At 42.7% G+C, this 19885-nt stretch overlaps 1 protein-coding gene across 3 annotated transcripts in view; it reads left to right on the top strand.

Annotated features, from left to right (window-relative positions):
• UPF2 (UPF2 regulator of nonsense mediated mRNA decay) overlaps positions 1-19885 on the top strand; it is a 50893-nt gene that overhangs the window by 30244 nt on the left and 764 nt on the right. For 2 of the 3 annotated variants that reach the window (XM_056845904.1, XM_056845905.1), the window contains 12 exons: positions 886-999; positions 2239-2355; positions 2983-3168; positions 4981-5184; positions 6072-6347; positions 7038-7221; positions 7809-7948; positions 9590-9694; positions 13742-13840; positions 14328-14495; positions 15956-16097; positions 18409-18529. In XM_056845904.1, coding sequence (XP_056701882.1) covers positions 886-999; positions 2239-2355; positions 2983-3168; positions 4981-5184; positions 6072-6347; positions 7038-7221; positions 7809-7948; positions 9590-9694; positions 13742-13840; positions 14328-14495; positions 15956-16097; positions 18409-18529 — 1856 coding nt within the window. Of the gene's footprint in view, positions 1-885; positions 1000-2238; positions 2356-2982; positions 3169-4980; positions 5185-6071; positions 6348-7037; positions 7222-7808; positions 7949-9589; positions 9695-13741; positions 13841-14327; positions 14496-15955; positions 16098-18408; positions 18534-19885 lie in introns of those variants that run through there. The other variant, XM_056845906.1, reaches the window with a different exon arrangement.

The following is a 19885-nucleotide window of genomic DNA, read 5'->3' as shown; positions in this document are numbered from 1 at the left end:
TGGACGCTGGCTGTATTGCTTACAGGCTGGCATTTTTAAAAAAATCACTTCAGCTAAAACATAAAGCTGACAGTGATAGGAAAGACCGCTACCCTCATTTATTTTTATTTAAGATATTAGACTTCTGTCATGTTGGAAAATATGGCCTGGACCATGGAAAGTGTGTGTGGTAGATATAAATGTAACAATAATAGGTTGCTGAATCTAAGCAGAGTTTATACAGGGACAGTAGAGTTAGAGATAGTAATGTATTTTTGTATGTGTTTTGTTTAGTATACACAGGTTAAATTTTGTTTAAATATTCTTAACCTGTATCTATCCCTGTGTATAGTGCTCAATCATATCTGTTACCCTACCATACTAATACTTCCCGAGACATACTTGATAGTATCTTCGGGGTAAAGAAAGAGAAACCTCAAGTGGCAGCAATAGTCCTGCACAGGCTATGTCCTGTGACATGGATCTACCTGGGGATGGTGCCACTCCTTTTCTTTGCCCCTCTGATGGAAGGAAGAGGGGAAGTTGCCTTTCCTTGCTGAGAAACTCTCTTATACTAAGGGTTTCCTGGAAATAACCTGGTAACGGCTACTACCACTCAGGGGATCCCCTGAGAACATCTAGACTGACCTGCTGGAGCAGTACTAAAGCAATATAAAAACAACAGAGTGTAAACTCTGGAAAATACCTTATGTAAAACTTTGTAGTGCCCAAGCATGAAAAGATCTCTTCCTGCTTCAGTAGCTTTATACGATATCTCTTTGCCTTCTTTTCCCTTGCTGTGTTTGTTGCCCAGCACAAAAATTCAAATAAATATTATATCTTTATGGTTGTTGTAGTCATTTGTCAGATACTGACTGTTGCTGTTTTTGCATTTCCTGTCTGTAGGTGAGAAAGAAGGACCAGATCAACATTGAAACAAAGAACAAAACTGTACGATTCATTGGCGAGCTTACGAAGTTCAAAATGTTTTCCAAAAGTGATACTCTGCATTGCTTAAAGGTTAGTGCTCATGTTACGCTGAGGATGGGCTCACATCCATTTTCTTTTTCTGGTATACTCAGAGGTACGTTGTATGAAGTTTATGTATTTAGAGTGTTTGTATTCTGCCTTTCCACCCAGTTAGGCCCTTCAAGGTGGTGAACAATTAAAAAGACATTAAAAATCTATTTTTAAAGGAGAGTATGTTTGCGTGTGTGTATAAAACAGTGAATGTGTGTGTGAATTAAAAACAAGGAGGGTCAGTGAGAGTATGCCAAACAAAACAGAAAGGTCTTCACCATTGGTAAAAGACAATGATCATGGTTGTGCCTGGATATACTACTTAAAATGCAAGGGAGGAGTATCTTGTATTTGAAGTGAAATTTAAGATGTATCATGGTCTAGGCTAAGTGATCTCAAGCTAAGGAAGGTTGGCCCTGGTTAGTACTTGGATGGGAGACCACCAAGGAAGTCCAGGGTTGCTACACAGAGGCAGGCAATGGCAAACCGCCTCTCTTCCTGTCTTGCCTTGAAAACCCTATGGGGTTGCCATAAGTCAACTGTGACTTGACGGCACTTTACACACATATGCAAGATGAAGTGGCAACTAGTAATAGAGTAATTCTACTTCATGTTTCTGCTGAATTTTACTTATGGCCCAAAGCTTACTTGATTTGAATCCCACCCAAGATTTTAAGTTAGAAATATTTAACTTTCCTTTTATCCCTTAGAAGCTCCTTGATCAATTGATCTTGAGCAGCATATATCTAGTTTTGGAGGGATATAAGGATTGAAACAAATCTTGCCACTGACAATGTAGCCTTGGGGTCTCTATCGCTTAGTAAAAAGGCATTATGTCAGTCACAGAGGCATTGGATTTGTATATTAAAAGGGGGGAAATATAGTGCGATCGAAGTTCCTCATAAAAGCGGCGTTCCAAAAGGGCATGGGCTAATGAGTCAATAGAGCCAGAAGAGCAAGGGCAGATCCTGTCTGAGTATGATATATTCAGAATTCTGCCCTGCATTACCATAGAAGGGTTAGCATTCAATCTAGCCAAGCAAAAAGCTCTACAGAGACGAGGAGTTGTCAGATAATATGTATAGGCAGACAGACCACGTGGAGGGGGTATTCCGAAGAACTGGGATGAACAGACGCAACGAGCACGAAAAGTAGTGCTGTTATAATCGAGGAAATATCTAACTGATAAATAGTGTTCCAAAAAGAAAAATGTTTAGAGTGTGATACATTTCTCCACAGATGCTGCTGTCTGACTTCTCTCATCACCATATTGAAATGGCATGCACTCTGATGGAGACCAGTGGGAGATTCCTATTTAGATCTCCAGAATCCCATTTAAGAACCAGTGTCCTTTTGGTAAGAACTGTTTTTTGTTTTGTTTTTTAAGATAGCTGTGTCCAAAACATAATTACAATAAAGTGCACAAAGGCCGGGATCAAATGCTCATCAGGCAATGAGCTAGTTCTTGTTTTGGGGTACCAAGCATTTTCACACCCAATGCAACAGTTGGCCCAGTTCTGATGCTGATCAGGAAGCTAGCTGAACCAATCCATGTGCTTCTTCCACCCCAGGGGAATCCCATAAGCCTACTGGTGGAATGTCCACATCGTGTATTACAGTTGGGTAGAGGTTGGTTTGTCACGGGAAGGCTTGTGTCCTGATTGGGCTCTGCTGAAAGCCAAGAAACAGTCAGCTGGAGAGTGAGGAACTCCAGTAAGGATACATCAAAGGGAAATAGCAGGTGCCATGCTTTCCCGTAGTACCAGAATATGGTTGAAAACATACCGTGATGCAGTTAGTGGTAGATAGGTGTAAAAAGCAAGGACTGTGAATAGATCCTAGCTTGGAGGGTAGAATGTAGTATGGGGTATAGCTTTGAGTTTGCTTGCCACCGCTAAAAGAGGAATTCATGTGAGTCTTATCAAAATATCGTCTACATGGAAGTTGCTATGTTAGTTCAAGTGCTTTTCGTCTTGTTTCCAGGAACAAATGATGAGAAAGAAGCAAGCAATGCATCTTGATGCACGCTACGTCACGATGGTGGAAAATGCCTATTACTACTGTAACCCTCCTCCGGCTGAGAAGACAGTGAAAAAGAAACGGCCTCCTCTCCAGGAGTACATTCGGAAATTGCTTTACAAGGATCTCTCCAAAGTCACTACTGAGAAGGTGTGCCCCTTTCTTCCTTCATTTGGTCTTGTTGCACCTTTCTTACCCAGACTGTTGGTGGGATCCATTGGTAGCCCTGGTGAAGAGAAGGGGAGCATGGCCTGAAACAACCTGTAAGGCAAAGGCTGGTCTAAAGTGTGTGCTTTAAATATTCCAGCAGTGAGAGGTGTTAAGCCATACTCTGGCTAGGCTTTTAATGCTGAATTTTGATTAATAACCTTAAATGTTTTATCCTTTTATTATTTTTTGTTTAGTAAGCTGCCTCTGGTAGATTTCCTTGAGAGGAGGTGTACAATTTTCTAAATAAATAAACAGTAAAGGAAGAGAGCCAGTGTGGTGTAGTGGTTAAGAGCGGCAGACTCTAATCTGGAGAACCAAGTTTGATTCCCCACTCCTCCACATGGGCGGCGGACACTAATCTGGTGAACCGGGTTGGTTTCCCCACTCCTTCGCATGAGGAGTTCTCTCAGAACTCTCTCAGCCCACAAAGAGGCAGACAATGGCAAACTACCTCTGAAAATCTCTTACCTTGAAAACCCTACGGGGTCGCTATAAGTCAACTGTGACTTGACGACACTTTCCACCACCAAAGGATGCTCAAACACTCTTCAGATAATGCCAAAACTGAAACTCCAGTTACAAACTTTAATGTCCTCTCCAATATTTTTTGGGGGGATTGAGTTGTCAGATACTGACTCAAATATAATACTTGATAGTAAAATTCAAGTCAATGTCTGAAACATGGGTAGCTATTTGGTCGTTAAAAGTTTAATTTTAAGCATTCCTTCCCTCAAGAACAAGCTGCTCTGTACATCTTATAAAGATGATTTAAACCTGTGGGTCTTAAAACATCACCGTTTGCAAACCTGGGTCCTCACCATGAGTCTACCAAAGTTGCTCACCCACCTCTTGTGCCTACTCATACCAGCCACTGAGGGCACATCTACTGTGTATATAAAAACCTTTCCACTTTTTCACCTGGGGCCACTCTATTTACTGGCCTGTGAAGGCCATTCTTCTTGTTTTTGAGTTGCCATGATTTATAATTTTAAGCTTACACTACACACAGATTTATAAACTCAATTTCTACATTTGTCACTTGTGGGTGCAGTCCAGTACAGCTGTTGCGTACATCTGAAGGAGAACCATGTTAGAGGACTTTTTTTGTCCATTGAAGTCTGTAAACACAGCTTAAGAAAAAAGGTGCTTTTTCATTCACATATTACTGAAAAGCACCATGCCTCCTTTAGTATATGGAGTAAACCTCCAGTGTGTTCCTTAATTTTTTTCCATCACACCTTTTGAAACTCTGGGTAGTCTTCAAGCAACAGTTATTATTCATTTATTCAGAATAAGCCCTCAGTTGTGAATGTTTAGCGATAGATAACTAAGACTAAGTTTTGATATGAAACAACCCCCTGACTTAAAAATATAACAGTGCCGTTGTAAGTAGAGTTGTGCCCTTCTAAGTGCATTGACTTCTGTTGCTTTAAAAGTATGTCACTCTTTTAAGGATAGCAATGTATGTAACTGCTGGGATATATAGTTCATTGGTGTATAGTCTCTTCTTCGTATTGGCCCTTCCTTATTTCATGACATATACAGCCATCAAAATACCAAGATGGAAAGGGTGGTGTTCCTCTTACGAGGATTTCTGTGCTCGTTTTAAATGTTGGGTTAGCAGACCATGAAGGCTGACAAGTATGTTTATTTTGGATTAATTCTATTTAATAGCATATGTTGTTTAGGTATAAAGCATCCAGCTTCATTCCCCTTCTCCCCTGAGATACATTTCTTTTAAATCTTGTTCAGGTCCTGCGACAGATGCGCAAATTGCCCTGGCATGACCCTGAAGTGAAAGACTATGTTATATGTTGTATGATAAACATCTGGAATGTGAAATATAATAGCATTCACTGTGTAGCCAACCTTTTAGCAGGGCTGGTTCTTTACCAAGAGGACGTTGGCATTCATGTCGTGGATGGTGTCCTGGAGGATATTCGGCTAGGAATGGAGGTAAAGAGGAGTGCTTAAAAACCTACTTGAAGTAGACAAGGGTTCAGCTACTTAAAGTAGACAAGCTAAAGCAAATATTTCTACATTTGTTTCAAAATTGTGACACTCTGTTTCGATAGTAAGTCATCGCTGATCTGTTTTTTAAAAAAAGAAATCATTAATTTTATCCTATGTAAATCTGTTCCTGATGCAAATTGATGAATAAAAGATACAAAAAATTGTTCTATGATAGTGAGTTATCATTATTTTAGTTTGCCCCTAGTATGAATTGCTGGCTGTTACTGGTGGCTTTCAGACCAAATTTTTATTGGTTTACTGGTAAACAGTTAGCTGTGCAGAGAGAGAGAGAGAGGTCTGAACAGTCTTACCATTTTTGATGTTCTGTGCACACTCCTACCTGAAAGTGCACACTCCACTAGACCATGGCTGTTGGGGAGGGGCTGTGGCTCAGTGGTAGAGCATCTGCTTGGCAAGCAGAAGGTCCCAGGTTCAATCCCCGGCATCTCCAGTTAAAGGGACTAGGCAAGTAGGTGATGTGAAAGACCTCCGCCTGAGACCCTGGAGAGCCGCTGCCGGTCTGAGTAGACAATACTGACTTTGATGGACCAAGGGTCTGATTCAGTATAAGGCAGCTTCATGTGTTCTTCATGTGTTCATGCATTAACAGTCCCACCAGAGTGCACACTTCCACTGGTTGTTACATTACGAGGCCTGCCTATAGTGTGTTTATCTTTACCTAATGAATATGAAGGATAAAATGGAGGAGAGGAGAACGATGTAAGCCTCTTTGGGTCTCTGCTGGGGAGAAAGATGGGGTATAAATGAAGTAAATAAGTAGGAAGAAACATATTCTGTCTTCACAATGGCATTTTTTTTGTACACTGAAGGTTAATCAGCCAAAATTTAACCAACGGAGGATCAGCAGTGCAAAGTTTCTGGGTGAGCTGTACAACTACAGGATGGTGGAGTCGGCAGTAATATTTCGAACTCTGTACTCATTCACATCATTTGGTGTGAACCCTGATGGAACTCCTAGCCCACTTGATCCTCCAGAACATCTTTTCCGAATTAGACTGGTCTGTACCATCCTTGACACTTGTGGACAATACTTTGACAGGGGATCTAGCAAACGGAAACTGGATTGCTTTTTGGTCTACTTTCAGGTAGGAACAAGTTTTAATTGTTGTAAACTTCATTCTTCTGCTTAACCACGAGGCCTTTTGCCATATATCATGCTTAAAATAAGTTATTTTTATTGAGTACCTGAAGTTTCGTACAAAAATAGTTAATCTGTTAAACAGTTGGGAGACAGGAAATGAAAAAATGGAGAAGTCAATTAAGTAGTGTTATCTAAATAATAACAAAAATGGATGGGTCTTAAAAATCGTTCAAGGTCTCAGGGAATCTGATGGATGGGATCACAGCAGGGAATGCTTAGATACCACTTACGGAAATGGAAATTCTGACTTTAAAAAGTAGAAAAGAATGTGAAGGAACATAAAGTGAAAGTACAATGTAAAGGTGTAAGGGAGACAGAGCGGAGTGTCCAGCCAGGCTGACTGATAATGGCTGCTCAGCACCACCCTTCCATTGTGCTTGAAGTCCTAAAAGATGCTTATACCTCTTAGCTAAACTATCATCAAGATGTTGCTTTTCACATTAAAGCAGCTTGTATAAAGAGCCTAATGTGATCAGTCTCCTTATGCTGATAAGTAACCAACAAGGGATGTTAAACAAAGAACAGATATGCTTGCATAGTTTAATCCATAACAAAAAGCAAATCTGTTAACATTTAGATCTTATTCAGAATGGTTACAAAAAGTCGCTTCAGAATTCTTACTATGTTTTTGCAGAGGTATGTTTGGTGGAAGAAAAGCCTAGACGTTTGGACAAAAGACCACCCGTTTCCTATTGACATTGACTATATGATCAGTGATACTCTAGAACTGCTGAGACCAAAGATGAAACTCTGCAACTCGCTGGAAGAATCTGTTAGACAGGTACAAGACCTGGAAAGGGAATTCCTAATCAAACTAGGTAAGACTGCTACCTTGGGAATGCTGCACAGCTTGTATAACACATGTCAAGGATCGGTGCTTTTCTGCATAAATCATTTGGAGTAAACTATTTAACGCATCCTTCAGAAATTTACGACTAGAGACTTGAAGAAATCCCACAAACGTTTCAGTTTAACGTTTGAGGAGTGATCTCTCTTTCCTGCCCAGTGTTGTAATGTGGTCTTTATGTTTTTGTATGTATTTTAGCTCTGATATTGTTTTAATTATGTGTTTTTGTTCCTTTTAATGGTTTTAAAGATGTGATTTTTATTCTATATGTTTTCATTTGTTAGGCGCATTTGTGGCCCTTATGAGGGCAGGAAAGCAAAGTATAAATTTCGTAAAATAAACAAAATAAATGTTAATTGATTGCTCTGTTACAGTGGTTTGTATAACACACTGTGAGGCTTCTGGGATGATGTGCAGCCCTAATCTTGTGCATGTTTGCTCAGAAGTAAGTCTGCCTGATTTCAGTGGAACTTATTCCCAAGTAAGCATCCATTGGAATTTATGCGTTTGAATTCTCTTAACGTATTCATTCATAATTCTTTTTGTTTCCTTTTTTAGGCCTTGTGAATGACAAGGACTCTAAAGGTTCAATGGCAGAAGGAGAGAACCTGGAGGAGGATGAGGAAGAGGAAGAAGGTGGAGTAGAGATAGAAGAACAATCTGGAAATGAAAGTGAAATAAATGACCCAGAGGAGGAGGTGATTATGTAATTTGTTTCCTTGGCTGTGGGGGTGGGGGTAGAACTTATGTGGCTGTCCACAGATCGTAATGGGCAGTTAATTTGCTAGGGTACTAAACTGCAGAGATAGAGTAGACCTATTAGCTGCTGGGTTCAGAGCTCTAGTCTAGGAAAGGTAGAAAGGCCTAGAGGATTTTTAACACAGCTGTGCTCTGGACAATAGAAAAGGCCTCGCTTAAATCTAGAAAATGGCTTAGAAATAGCAATAAAATGGCTCTGTGTAGCAGGGCAGATGTTCCTACACCGCAGGGTTGGTTTTCTCATCTGTTAAGGCTACCTTCCTAAGTGACCAGGACAGTTATGGGTGCTACTGTAGTTGGCTTCTATCTGAAATAACCCAAAGATTTTTCAGAAGGTGGTTGTTCTTGATATTGCCATTATGTCTATATGATCCTAAGCTTACATCCTTAAGTACATTACCAGCACGTATCACTTTTTTTCTTGAATTGATCTGCATTGCAGCTGCTTTTTTTGAAAGCTGGGACCTGTATGAAATCTTCAGGAGCCAAGTCAAATTTGTGGAATCTATCTTAACTCTCAGACTAAAATCCTTTTGATGTTTGAATAATTCCCTAAAATGTGCTTAAAGGAGCAGATGTTTCTTCACCTTGGCAGTCAACCTGGCACCAGAATGGAATCCCAGCACTACAAGTAATCTGGTTCCCCTTGAGACTTTTTTTTGTCCTCTGGGATACATTTAGCCAAATCAGAATTTAGGGTCTTCATGACCCTTGTATTCAGTGTGGAAAACAGAATTGTGCCACAGTTGGCATCTTTTTAAGATGCTAGTGTCATTTGGAAGATTATTTTGTTCAATTTGTTTTTCCTCTCAGAAAAGCTTTTGTGCTTACCTGGCTTCAATTTTGTGCCAACTGAGGGGAGACTGATGGTGTCATATGAAGCAGTTACACCCTTCTAAGACCATCAACCCCAGTGGATTTAGAAGGATGTAATTCTGCTTAGGATGATATTTTTTCATGATTCCCACCTGTGCTTTTGTGGCATAGGAGAAGCAGAAGATCTTGTATGTTTATTTTCCTGTCCATGCTTGAACAGGAAATATTAGTTGCTCGAGAATAAATAAAACTGACCACTTTTTCAAATAATTTGCCCCTTTATTAGTAAAAAAATGTCAAGGAGCATCACTCACCAGAAGCCTGTGCTCTGGCACTTTCTCAAACGCATGTTATATGTTTGAATCTTGTGTTGTGGAATTGTTCTAATGACTACTAATTTGGATGGTTGGCTCTTTGTACAGTAACTTGTAAGAGATTTGTGTTTTATTAGCCATTCTGTTATGACCTAGAGCTAATCCGGAAAGGAAATTGAACTGATAATTCCTAAGTTGTCCTCTTCAGTTTCACAAATAACTGGGTAAAATTTCAGCTAAAGCATTTCTAGGGAGATTCATCAGGTTTTGATTAAATGTGTAGACAAAGTTAAGATTTTAGTGTGTTACAAAGTACTGATTTTAGTAAAAACTGGTAGAGCAGCATAGGGTATGCTAAAAAACAGTGAGCACTCTTCAAGTGGCAGAAGTTATATTAGCTGCAATAAAATACAGTGTGTGATTACACCTTTAAATCTCCTAAAATTTCAGGAGGGCTCTGAAAATGAGGATGAAGAGGGGGAAGAAGAAGAAGAAGAGAATACAGATTACCTCACAGATTCGAATAAGGAAAATGAAACTGATGAAGAGAATACTGTATGTATTGCTATTTTCAGATTAATACATTTGTGGTGGAGTGCCTTTGGTAATATTTTAAATAGTAGCTGCTTAGTATTAGTGATTGAGCTTTGGTTTATTGTTTCGTACAAATGCCAAGTTAAAATGCTGTGGTAAATTAAGGGCATGATCAATTCAGTCTTAACGTGGGCTTGACATCCATGCATGCAATTGGAATGGGGCTCAGTATATTGGAAGTTCAAGCTTCCTGTACCTGTATATACCCGACTCCCTATGGGGGAGGGGGTGTCATGTTCTGACATTGCCTTACGCGCTGAGAAGGAACCGGGGCACTGCTGAGCTCTATGTTGATTTGCAACAGGCTGTGCCCATGTTAAACTGGAGTTGCCGTAGATCCGGCTAGTTATTTTTGCTGGTGAGCAGTTATTTTTAACAGTGCCTTTAAACACAGGCTATACAGCCAGAGGGGGAGCTACAGTAGAATCCTTGGATTGGGAAAAGAGTGTATGAAATTAAATACACGCAGTTTGTGATATTGCGCTAGGAAGAAATGCAGGGTGTGGCTGTTTGGTGAAGGATCCTCTGTGCACAGGATCAGAGACTTTCTGAGAACAGATACCTGGAGCAGGTCCTCTGTAGTTCAAAAGAACTTGGCATCTAGAGAAACTGGGCAGGATTATTTATCAGTGGGGCTGAATGGATGGTTTACCTTTAGCTCTCATGCCAGAGTTCTGGATAATTTGGGTTTGATGTGGTCCCTGGACTGGGTGCATGAACCACTCTTGACTTGAAAACTGTTTTGTTCTGTTTGGCTGTACAGCTTTCTACACAGTTTTAAAGGCTGAGAGACAAAATGAAAGAGGCGTGTTGTATAGTACAGCAGAGACTGCTGTCTGTATCAAATTTGTACAGAACTCTTTTAAAATAACAGTCGCTTTCAGTCCTTTATTAAGTTTAATTATTACACCAGAATAAAGCACTGGCACAGCACAGGTTTTTCTCTCCCCCCCTTTTTTTTGGGGGGGGGAACTACAGCTATTATGCCAAGTTTAAGTATGGTTTAATTGAGTGTTAGATCAGATAAGAAGAGTACGATGTAGGTCAGTGGTCGGCAAACCGTGGCTCCCGAGCCGCGTGCGGCTCTTTGGCCCTTTGACTGCGGCTCCTCACAAATGACCTCAGTCTGTACCGGGGCCGGGCGAGCACGCCGCACCTCTCCGCCCCGCCGTCCCGCCCGCCGGCGCAAATGCTCCGTCTGCCCCCGCCGGCCGCGCCGTTGCCATGGGGGGGGGGACGAGGCGGAGAGCCAGCAGGGCCCCAGCAGCGAGCGGGCCGGCAGCAAGGCGCCGCTCAACCTGTTGGACGCTTGCGGGGTGTGCGGGCAGCACATCCAGAGCCGCCAGCCCCGCCTGCTGCCCTGTCTCCACTCGCTGTGCTGCCGCTACCTGCCCCCACTGCACCGCTACCTCATGCTGCCGCCCCCTGCCGCCCCTTCGCGCTCTGGCGGCCCCCCCAAAAACGCCCCCTTGCCGCTCCTCCAGCAGGCCCCGTCCTCGCCGGGCTTCGCGCTGCCCTCGCCGCTGCACTGCAGCCCGGGTCAGTCGACGACGGGGACTCGGGGGGGGGGGTGGGAATCGGCCAGCCAGCGGAAGGCTCCATCCGGAAAGGAGAGTCCCCGGGAGGGGCCTTGACAAACGGAAAGGTGCCGAGGCTTGCCTGTTTGTCATGGGGGCCGCCCCCTCCCCCCCAATTCCAGGGTAGGGAAAGCGTGTGGGGGGGAGGCATTCTTTTGTCCCTTTTCGTTGTTGTTGTTGGTGGGGATTAGTAGATGTCTGGACTCGAGTTAAGGCCCCCCCCCCCCGCTTCCAGAAAGCTATTCCAGGCTACACATCCTTGGCACCAGCGGTGGTGGGGAGAACAGAGGAGAGGGACAAGGGGGAAAAAAAGCACAGTGGCAGGGACAATACAGGCACCTGGTGCACACATGCGAAGCGGGAAGCATCATTAAGCGGCTCCCCCTCAGGAGGGAGCCTAATGTTGCCAGCAGCAAAGAGCAGTTTGCAAGGGGCTAGAAAGGCAAAGGCAGGCCAGATGGCCCTTTCTCTTCGCCCCCTCCCCAGCTAGATATCCCGTTTTTTAAGAGAATGTCCTCTTTGGCCATTTACGCATGGAAGGTTTTGCATTGGATTTGCCCCTCTATAGATGCACATTTCCCCCCATCCAAATTCTCAGAACTCTACATAGGGGCTGATTGTTGAGTTCTGAGAATTTGGATGGGCAAAATGTGCATCTCGAGAGCAGCAGATCCAAGGCAAAACCTCCCGTGAATAAAGGGCCTTTATTCCAGCCATATAGTCCAGACTGGAAATCCTTTTGCAGCTCCAGAGGACAGAAAGGGCGGGCAATATCCCTTCCCACCCTCCCTCGCCTTCTTAACATTTTGATTCATAGCAAAGGAGGAAGAGGGCACAGGCCAATCAACCCCAACCGCGGGCACGCTTTCCCGGGGAACAGCTTCACGGATTGCAGTAGGGGCTGGCTTGAGAGCAAAGCAGGGTAGGTGAGGCGGCATGATGTCGTGATAGTTTGGAAACTGCTTGATCGGGTGCACAAAAGAGCGGAGGGGGGAGGCGGTGGGGGGGGGAGATGCAACAGGGGAAGGGAACAGGTAGGCGCACAGCTCCGAGAACTCCGCTTTGAACAAATAAATAGGGTTTGGCGGGTGTCTATGGCCAAGAAACTCAATTGCGAAAAGGAAGGCTTTCCATCTCTCTGCAGAACTTGGATTAATGCTGCTATGAAAGAAAGGCGTGGGGATTTTTTAAATGCAGAGTGCTGCGATTCTGTCTGTTGCAATCATTCACTGTTTCCTTGCAACACCCATTGTTTACCTATACTAATGTAAGGGTTTGTTGGGCTACTGAAGATCAAAACATATATAGACAAGTTGTGGGGAATCGTGTGAAGGGGATAAAAAATTAGGAAATCCCCTCCCAGCTTTTCCTCTCCAGGATTTTGTATGCTCTTAGGAGCTTGATCAGATCTGCTTCCCCATCTTTTTCTGTGCCCCCCCCCCCCGTAACTTACGTTCAGCTTTCCAAGGGCAATGAATATACCGAGTTCTCACCAGGCTGTTTGAGGGAAATGTATTCTCACCAGGCTGTTTGAGGGTTCTTATTTTATTCAGTGTACCTGTAGTTTAATTACGACTTAAAACTTTAATTAAAGTTTATTAAACTATATAGGTAGGTACACTGTTTATTAACTTAAGTTTAAGAAATTTGGCTCTCAAAAGAAATCTCAATCGTACTGTTGATATTTGGCTCTGTTGACCAATGAGTTTGCCAACCACTGATGTAGGTCATAGTTATACCCCTTGAGTTCTTATGTTACCATTATATAGGTTTTTGTCTTTCATAAGTTGAGCAGAAGATGTACAGTGTTTAAGGATGAAAAAAATTATACACACAGATTAAAGTGCTTGGGGCCCATTAGCAAGAACAGTACCTCTGCTCTTATCATGTACACATTTTATTGCTTTTCTGCCAAGGTACCATACACCCAAGATGGGTTGGATCCAGCCAGCTTTTTTGCTAAATCTTGCCCATTTCCTCCCTTCATTACCACACCCATATCATGTGGCTTTTGTTCGTTCATGTCCTATGATCCTCAATGTAGGTTTTTGGGTGGCCAAAGAGGAATTCTGGTTTGTACATTGCATAGAAATGTCAAAATATTGAAGTATGGACTCTTTCTATCTTAATTCTTTGATAGTGGTTCCTTTTGGGTGAAACAGTAGATAACAAGCTAGATGACAAGCCTTCACTGATTAATTTTTTTCAATTTCAATACTTTTATTGGCATACTATCAAGCAGTCGATCAAATAAAACCAACTCTCAACATCATTTAACCTCCGCCTCTTGCCTTCACTGATTAAAATTTACATGTCCCCACAGTGGTCCTTGAAAAGGCCAGATCCAGCATGCTGGCCTTAAGGTGGAGCCATATCTAGCAGAAGTACAATTAGACAGTCAAGCTTTTTCCCCCGTGTCTCTCTTCATCAGGAAGTAATGATCAAAGGAGGTGGACTGAAACGTGTGCCCTGTGCTGAAGATGAAGACTTCATTCAAGCACTGGACAAAATGATGCTGGAAAATTTGCAGGTATTGCTTGGCTTGTTGTAACTTGAATTGGCCAGCTTGCTTTTCTGTGACCACAACACACACCCCAAACTTTTTTATTTTAATTATTTCCTCCTTGTTTTGTGCCACTGTAAGGAACATACAGTCCTGAATTTGAAACTCAGTAGTGCACCTTTCCTTTTGAAGTGCTGTTTTTCCTTGCCACCTTCGAAAGCCAGCATGGTGTAGTGTTAGAGTGTTGGACTAGGTTCTGCGAGAACCTGTTTCAAATCCCTACTGTGCTCCAGAAGCTTGCTGGGCGATCTTGGGCCCATCACACACTCCCAGCCTAACTTACCTCACAGTGTTGTTGTGAGGAGAAAATGGAGGATGTAGGCTGCTTTGGGTCCCTATTGGAGGAAAAAGTGGGGTCAAAATGAACCCTGTTTATTTTTTATACTGAAACCTTTTTGTAAACCTTGGCTTTGGAATCTTGTCCTGAACGTTGACAATATGTTAACATTTTCAGCAAAGGAGTGGTGAGTCTGTGAAAGTACATCAGCTAGATGTGGCGATTCCCCTGCATCTCAAGAGCCAGCTAAAGAAAGGTCCGCCACTGAGTGGTGGGGAAGGAGAATCGGAGTCTGGTGACACAATGCCTTTTGTCATGTTAACTCGAAAAGGCAATAAGCAACAGGTGAGGATAAATTATTTCTTCTTTTGAAACCTGTTCATCCTGACTTTGTTACTGGATTGCTTATCCTCTCTTAAGAGAAGTCATACATTCCCAGAACATTGCCATGTTTAAGGACATCACTTTTCACTTTTGCTCAGGAATGTTACAGCTGTATCGATTGCATTTCATGGTCTTTTAGCCCATAGTTTTGTGTCCTCCATATATATATATTCTGCTGAACAAAGTTACACTTTATTCATCTGATGAAGTGGGTGTCCGACCCACAAAGTTATGCTTCAGTAAATTTCTTAGTATTTTAAGATGTCCCAACACTCCTTTTCTGTCTGCTGTAACAGACTAACATGGCTACCCCAATTGCTTAGAATTCTTTCTAATCTAATGAACGCTACTATAGTGTGGTGTTGGTATCCATGAGTTTTACAGATTTAAAAAAGATGTCTCAAAATAGTGATGGTGTGGCTGTACTTCCTGGGAATTTACTTTTTTAAAGGGTGGTGATTTAGACGTTTTGCTGGCAATTATGTTCTGGGCTCTAGCTGCAAGCACTCTCCCTGTTACTTTCATATTAATGGTACAAGAATTATAGTAAGCTTAAAACTGGTGGGGGTATATTGAAACCAGTCTTCTGGTGGTTTTTAACCCAACTAATATTTCACATTCACTCAAATTGCCCTTTGAGGAAAAAGCAAGCACTCATTCTGTTGTGAATATTGGTACGGATGATAGAAGAACAGCACCAAGACTGGCTGTCTCTAAATGGGCATCTTTTCCCTGGGAAGCCCCTACTGTAAAGGGGAGCATCCAGATGAAATCATGCCCAATGTGGGCATGTCAAAAGCCAGTGTGGCGTAGTGGTTAGTGTCGGACAAGTTTCTGGGAGAACCAGGTTTGAATCCCCCCTCTGCCATGGAAGCTTGCTGGATGACCTTGGGCCAGTCATACACTCTCAGCCTCACCTACTTCACAAGGTGGTTATCATGAGGAGAAAATGGGGGACAGGAGGATTACGTAAGCCACCTTGGGTTCCTATTGGGGAGAAGGGTGGGGGTATAAATGAAGTAAATAAATGTCTGGCTCATAGTTTTTGGTTTTTTCCTCTTTACACCAGAGGAAGTATTACCCTCATTTTTTTCTGGTTTAAAAGGGAGACTGCTGGGTAAAACACTGGGGGGAGGTGGAGCTAAGCGCGGCTTTCAGAATGGCAGTTCGCTCCCCCCCCATCCCTTTACAGGGGTTTTCCTTTAGCTTGCTGAAGCACACTGGGGGAAAGGTGCAGGGTGGTGGTGGAGGTGGCAGTAGTGAGTGGCCCCATAATGGATGGTGTGGGCACCATTCCCACACTGCTTGCTGCTGTCTGGAAGCAGCCACTCTTTCCTTGAGTTCAAAGTGGTATTCATGCTTTTGTTTATTTTGTCCTTTGGGCTCTTAGAAAGATGTCTTGTGTCCTTTTTTTAAAAAAGTTCAAGATCCTCAATGTGCCGATGTCTTCCCAACTGGCTGCAAACCACTGGAACCAGCAACAGGCCGAGCAAGAAGAGAGGATGAGAATGAAGAAGCTGACACTGGACATCAATGAACGGCAGGAGCAAGAGGACTACCAGGGTAGGTGGATCCTCTTGAGGGGCTTTGCACAGCTAAGGGTTAGCACTCATCTCAAAAGCTTATACCCTGAAACTCTTCTTGGTCTCTGAGGCACTACTTGACTCAAATCTAATTCTTCTGCTGCAGACCAGCATGGCTGCCCTCTGAAACGCACATCCCTTGGGTTTGTCTTGCAAAGGCCCAGAGTAGATTTTGGCCCCTGCACGTGCTCTTGGGTATACCCACATGAATGACCACTGCAAAGTCGCTGTATAGGAAGAGACAGCCATCATCATGTGGGCCCAGTACAAAATTGTAATACACTTCCTACCCCAACTCTCATACATACAATCTCATGAGTCACAAAAGGAAAAAACCCTCTATTTTTAAACTGGCATAGATAAATCCTGTCATAGTAATGGACTTGCAGCCTAGGATACCCCCCATCTGATGAACATATACCTATCTCTCCCTTTCCCTGGTGCTTAAGCACTGCAGCCAGTTCATGACCCTTCTTTTTGCATAGCAGTGGCACATACCACATTGTTTGAAGGAAAACGAAACAACATCTGAGAATTCACACAATCAGAAGGTGCAGTCCTCAAAATACAAGCCAGTCTGTTATCACTTGAAATTGCTGCTTGTTGATTCCCCGCCCTCCCTTGACTTCTTTAACTCATTAAAGAGGTGTACCAGTTGTTGCCCAGATATACAGTTGTAATCTTCCAGTAATCTTGTGGAAATAAAATTTGTTTATTCAACTAAGCAGTTTCCCAGCTATAAGAAATATTTATCCTGAAATGTTGTTGCAGATAAAAACGTTTTGAGTATATGTGTTCTCCCCCCGCCCCCCATTATTATTGACTTTCAGGCTGAACCTAGTTTTGCAGTTGTGGCTTGCTCCACAGAAGACTGCAATTTATATTTTGGTAATGGATTCTAGATCAAATTCCATGCTGGCTATAATTAGACAGGGAATAGAGAATAAAACTGCTGCTATCATACTGCCCTTCTACAAATCTATGGCGAGACCACACTTGAAATACTGTGTACAGTTCTGGTCACCACACCTAAAAAAGAATATTGCGGAGCTTGAGAAGGTGCAGAAAAGAGCAACCAGAATGATCAGGGGGCTGGAGTAACTGCCCTATGAGGAGCAGTTAAAACGCTTAGGGCTGTTCAGCTTGGAAAGAAAGTCGTTAAGGGGAGACATGATAGAGGTCTATATAATTATGCATGGAGAGAGTGGACGGGGAGAAGCTCTCTCATAATACTAAAATGTGGGGTCATCTGCTGAAGCTGGAGGGTGAGAGATTCAAAACAAATAAAAGGAAGTATTTCTTCACTCCACACACAGTTAAATTGTAGAACTCCCTGCCTCAGGATGTGGTGATGGCTGCCAACTTCGAAGGCTTTGAGAAGGGAGTGGACATTTTCATGGAGGATAGGGTTATCCATGGGTACTAGTCAAAATGAATACTAGTCATGATGCATCCCATTCCCTCTATTATCAGAGGAGCATTCCTATTATATTAGGTGCTGTGAAACACAAGTAGGATGCTGCTGCAGTCATCTTGTTTGTGGGCTTCCTAGAGGTACCTGGTTGGCCACTGTATGACCAGACTGCTGGACTTGATGGGCCTTGGTCTGATCCAGTATGGCTTTTCTTATATTCTTATGTTCTTAAATCAAGCCTGAACTGTCCCTAGAAGCTAAAATGACTAGACTGAGGCTATCTTACTTTGGTCACGTTATGAGAAGACAGGAGTCACTGGAAAAGACAATAATGCTAGGAAAAGTTGAAGGCAGCAGGTAAAGAGTGAGTTCCAAGATGAGATGGATTGACTCAATCAAGAAAGCCATGGCCCTCCATTTGCAAGACCTGAGCCAGGACATTTTGGAGGTCATTAATTCATAGGGTTGCCGTAACCTGGATGGTGATGACTTTCCAGAGCATCTAATCCTTTCCCAGAACTACACTTTCCAGGGTTGAGAGCCATGGCATTTTAATTGAACAGCAGTCTGGGACACCTCAAAAGTGGACAAAATTTATTCTGGTATAAATTATCCTGCATCAGAGCTTGCTTCAGCAGATGCTATGATGTACTCTTCATGGATCTGAAGAAATGAGCTGTGCTGAAAGCTTATGCTGGAATAAATTATGTAGGCTTTTGTGGTGCTCCTGGATTTCCATTTGATTTTGCTACAACAGACTAGCACAACTGCCCCTTTGGAATTATGACATTTGACACATCTCTGTATTTCCTTTAATTTTATAATTACACAATGCCATCCACCTCTTAATTTCCTTCTCTTTAAAATAAATCTACAGAAATGATGCAGTCCCTCGCCCAGCGGCCAGCTCAAGCGAATACCAACCGGGAACGGCGGCCCCGGTATCAGCATCCCAAGGGAGCACCTAATGCTGATCTAATCTTTAAAACTGGTGGGAGGTAAGAGAGCCTCTGTGTGCCCTGGAGGCAGAGCAGGGTGATTGCAAGGTTTTTTCTTTTCTGAAGTTTTATAGGCTTAACAATTAGAAGTTGGTGGAGGGAAGGAGAGGTGTAGAGGAATCCCCTCTCACGTGAAGTTAAACAAATCCTAGAGTGAGAAGAAACTCTAGCATGAGCTAAGGGCACCATGCCTCTGCTTAAAAATATGTCACTAGAGGTAGCTTAAACGTCAAAGGAAAATTGATGCTTAGTGGGCTAACGTGTCATGTTAATACTTATGCTTTGCTTCAGTTCTGTTTTTTAGATTTCTGGTTGGTTCAGCAATCCAAATCTTATTGTTTGTTGCATGCCCCATCCTCGTGATTGTATTGATTCAGTCTGTGTAATCCGCCTTGAGTCCCAGTGAGAAAGGTGGACTAAATAAATAAAAATAATATAAAGAGTAGAGCTTTTGCCTCTCAATTTCATTGTCATTCCTATTTTTTAAACATGATCTAGCATGAGAGAGGGCTCAGACAGGCAAAACTGAGATTAGTCATGGCAAACAAAGTGAGTTTTGAGAAGGAAGACCCCAGATATAGCAGACAAAAGAGGTTATTCTTAGAGGTCTGCATGGCATTGTGTTGGGGACTGGAGAAAGACATAGTAACTTGGCTTTCAAAAAACCACTGGTTCACTTGCAGATACCTTTTCAGATATACTTCGTCCCCAGTTCAAACAGATCCAGACTCCCAGTCTCTGGATCAGCTGTGATCAGACTTGAGTACAAAAAATATTTGCAGGACATGGAGAAAATCATGGCTTTCAGACAGCAGCCTCTAAGATCTGAAGTGACCAACTAACTGAGGGGATTAAGTGTGTTCTGTAGCTAGCAAAGTTGTGCATAGTATTCTGAGTTTCTTTGTTTTGTTTAAGAAAGAGGAAATGTTATCTTGTGTGTTCTGGAATGTCCAAATGGAAAGTGGAGGATCATACCAATACTTAAGTGTGGCTCCTTGTATGTTCATCACAGGAGATGAATGAGGGGACCAAGCATTCTAGAGAGATGGGGAGGGGGCTAGGCAGTTAACAAACACCTCAGGTGCTCTTTGGATGTCAGCCCTTTAAATGTTGCACTGTAACCTGAGTGCTGTGCATGAAGAATGAGTACACTAAGAGTAGATGTATTTTGTAACCCACATGAAATGTCCGAATTTGCATTATTTCTGTCTCACCTAGTTTATTCTGCAACTTTTATGTCCCGTTTTGCTGTGCCGATTAGGGGCAAGGAGCTATGGGGGACCCTCCAGCCCTATGCTCTGGCCATTATCCACCTTATTCAGCACAGCATCCGCCTCCTGAGATCTTATTGGGGAA

This window comes from Euleptes europaea, chromosome 3, assembly GCF_029931775.1.
Source record: "Euleptes europaea isolate rEulEur1 chromosome 3, rEulEur1.hap1, whole genome shotgun sequence".
Lineage (NCBI taxonomy): Eukaryota > Metazoa > Chordata > Lepidosauria > Squamata > Sphaerodactylidae > Euleptes > Euleptes europaea.
Note: the sequence above shows the minus strand (reverse complement) of the source record. Positions and strands in the feature narration are given on the sequence as shown.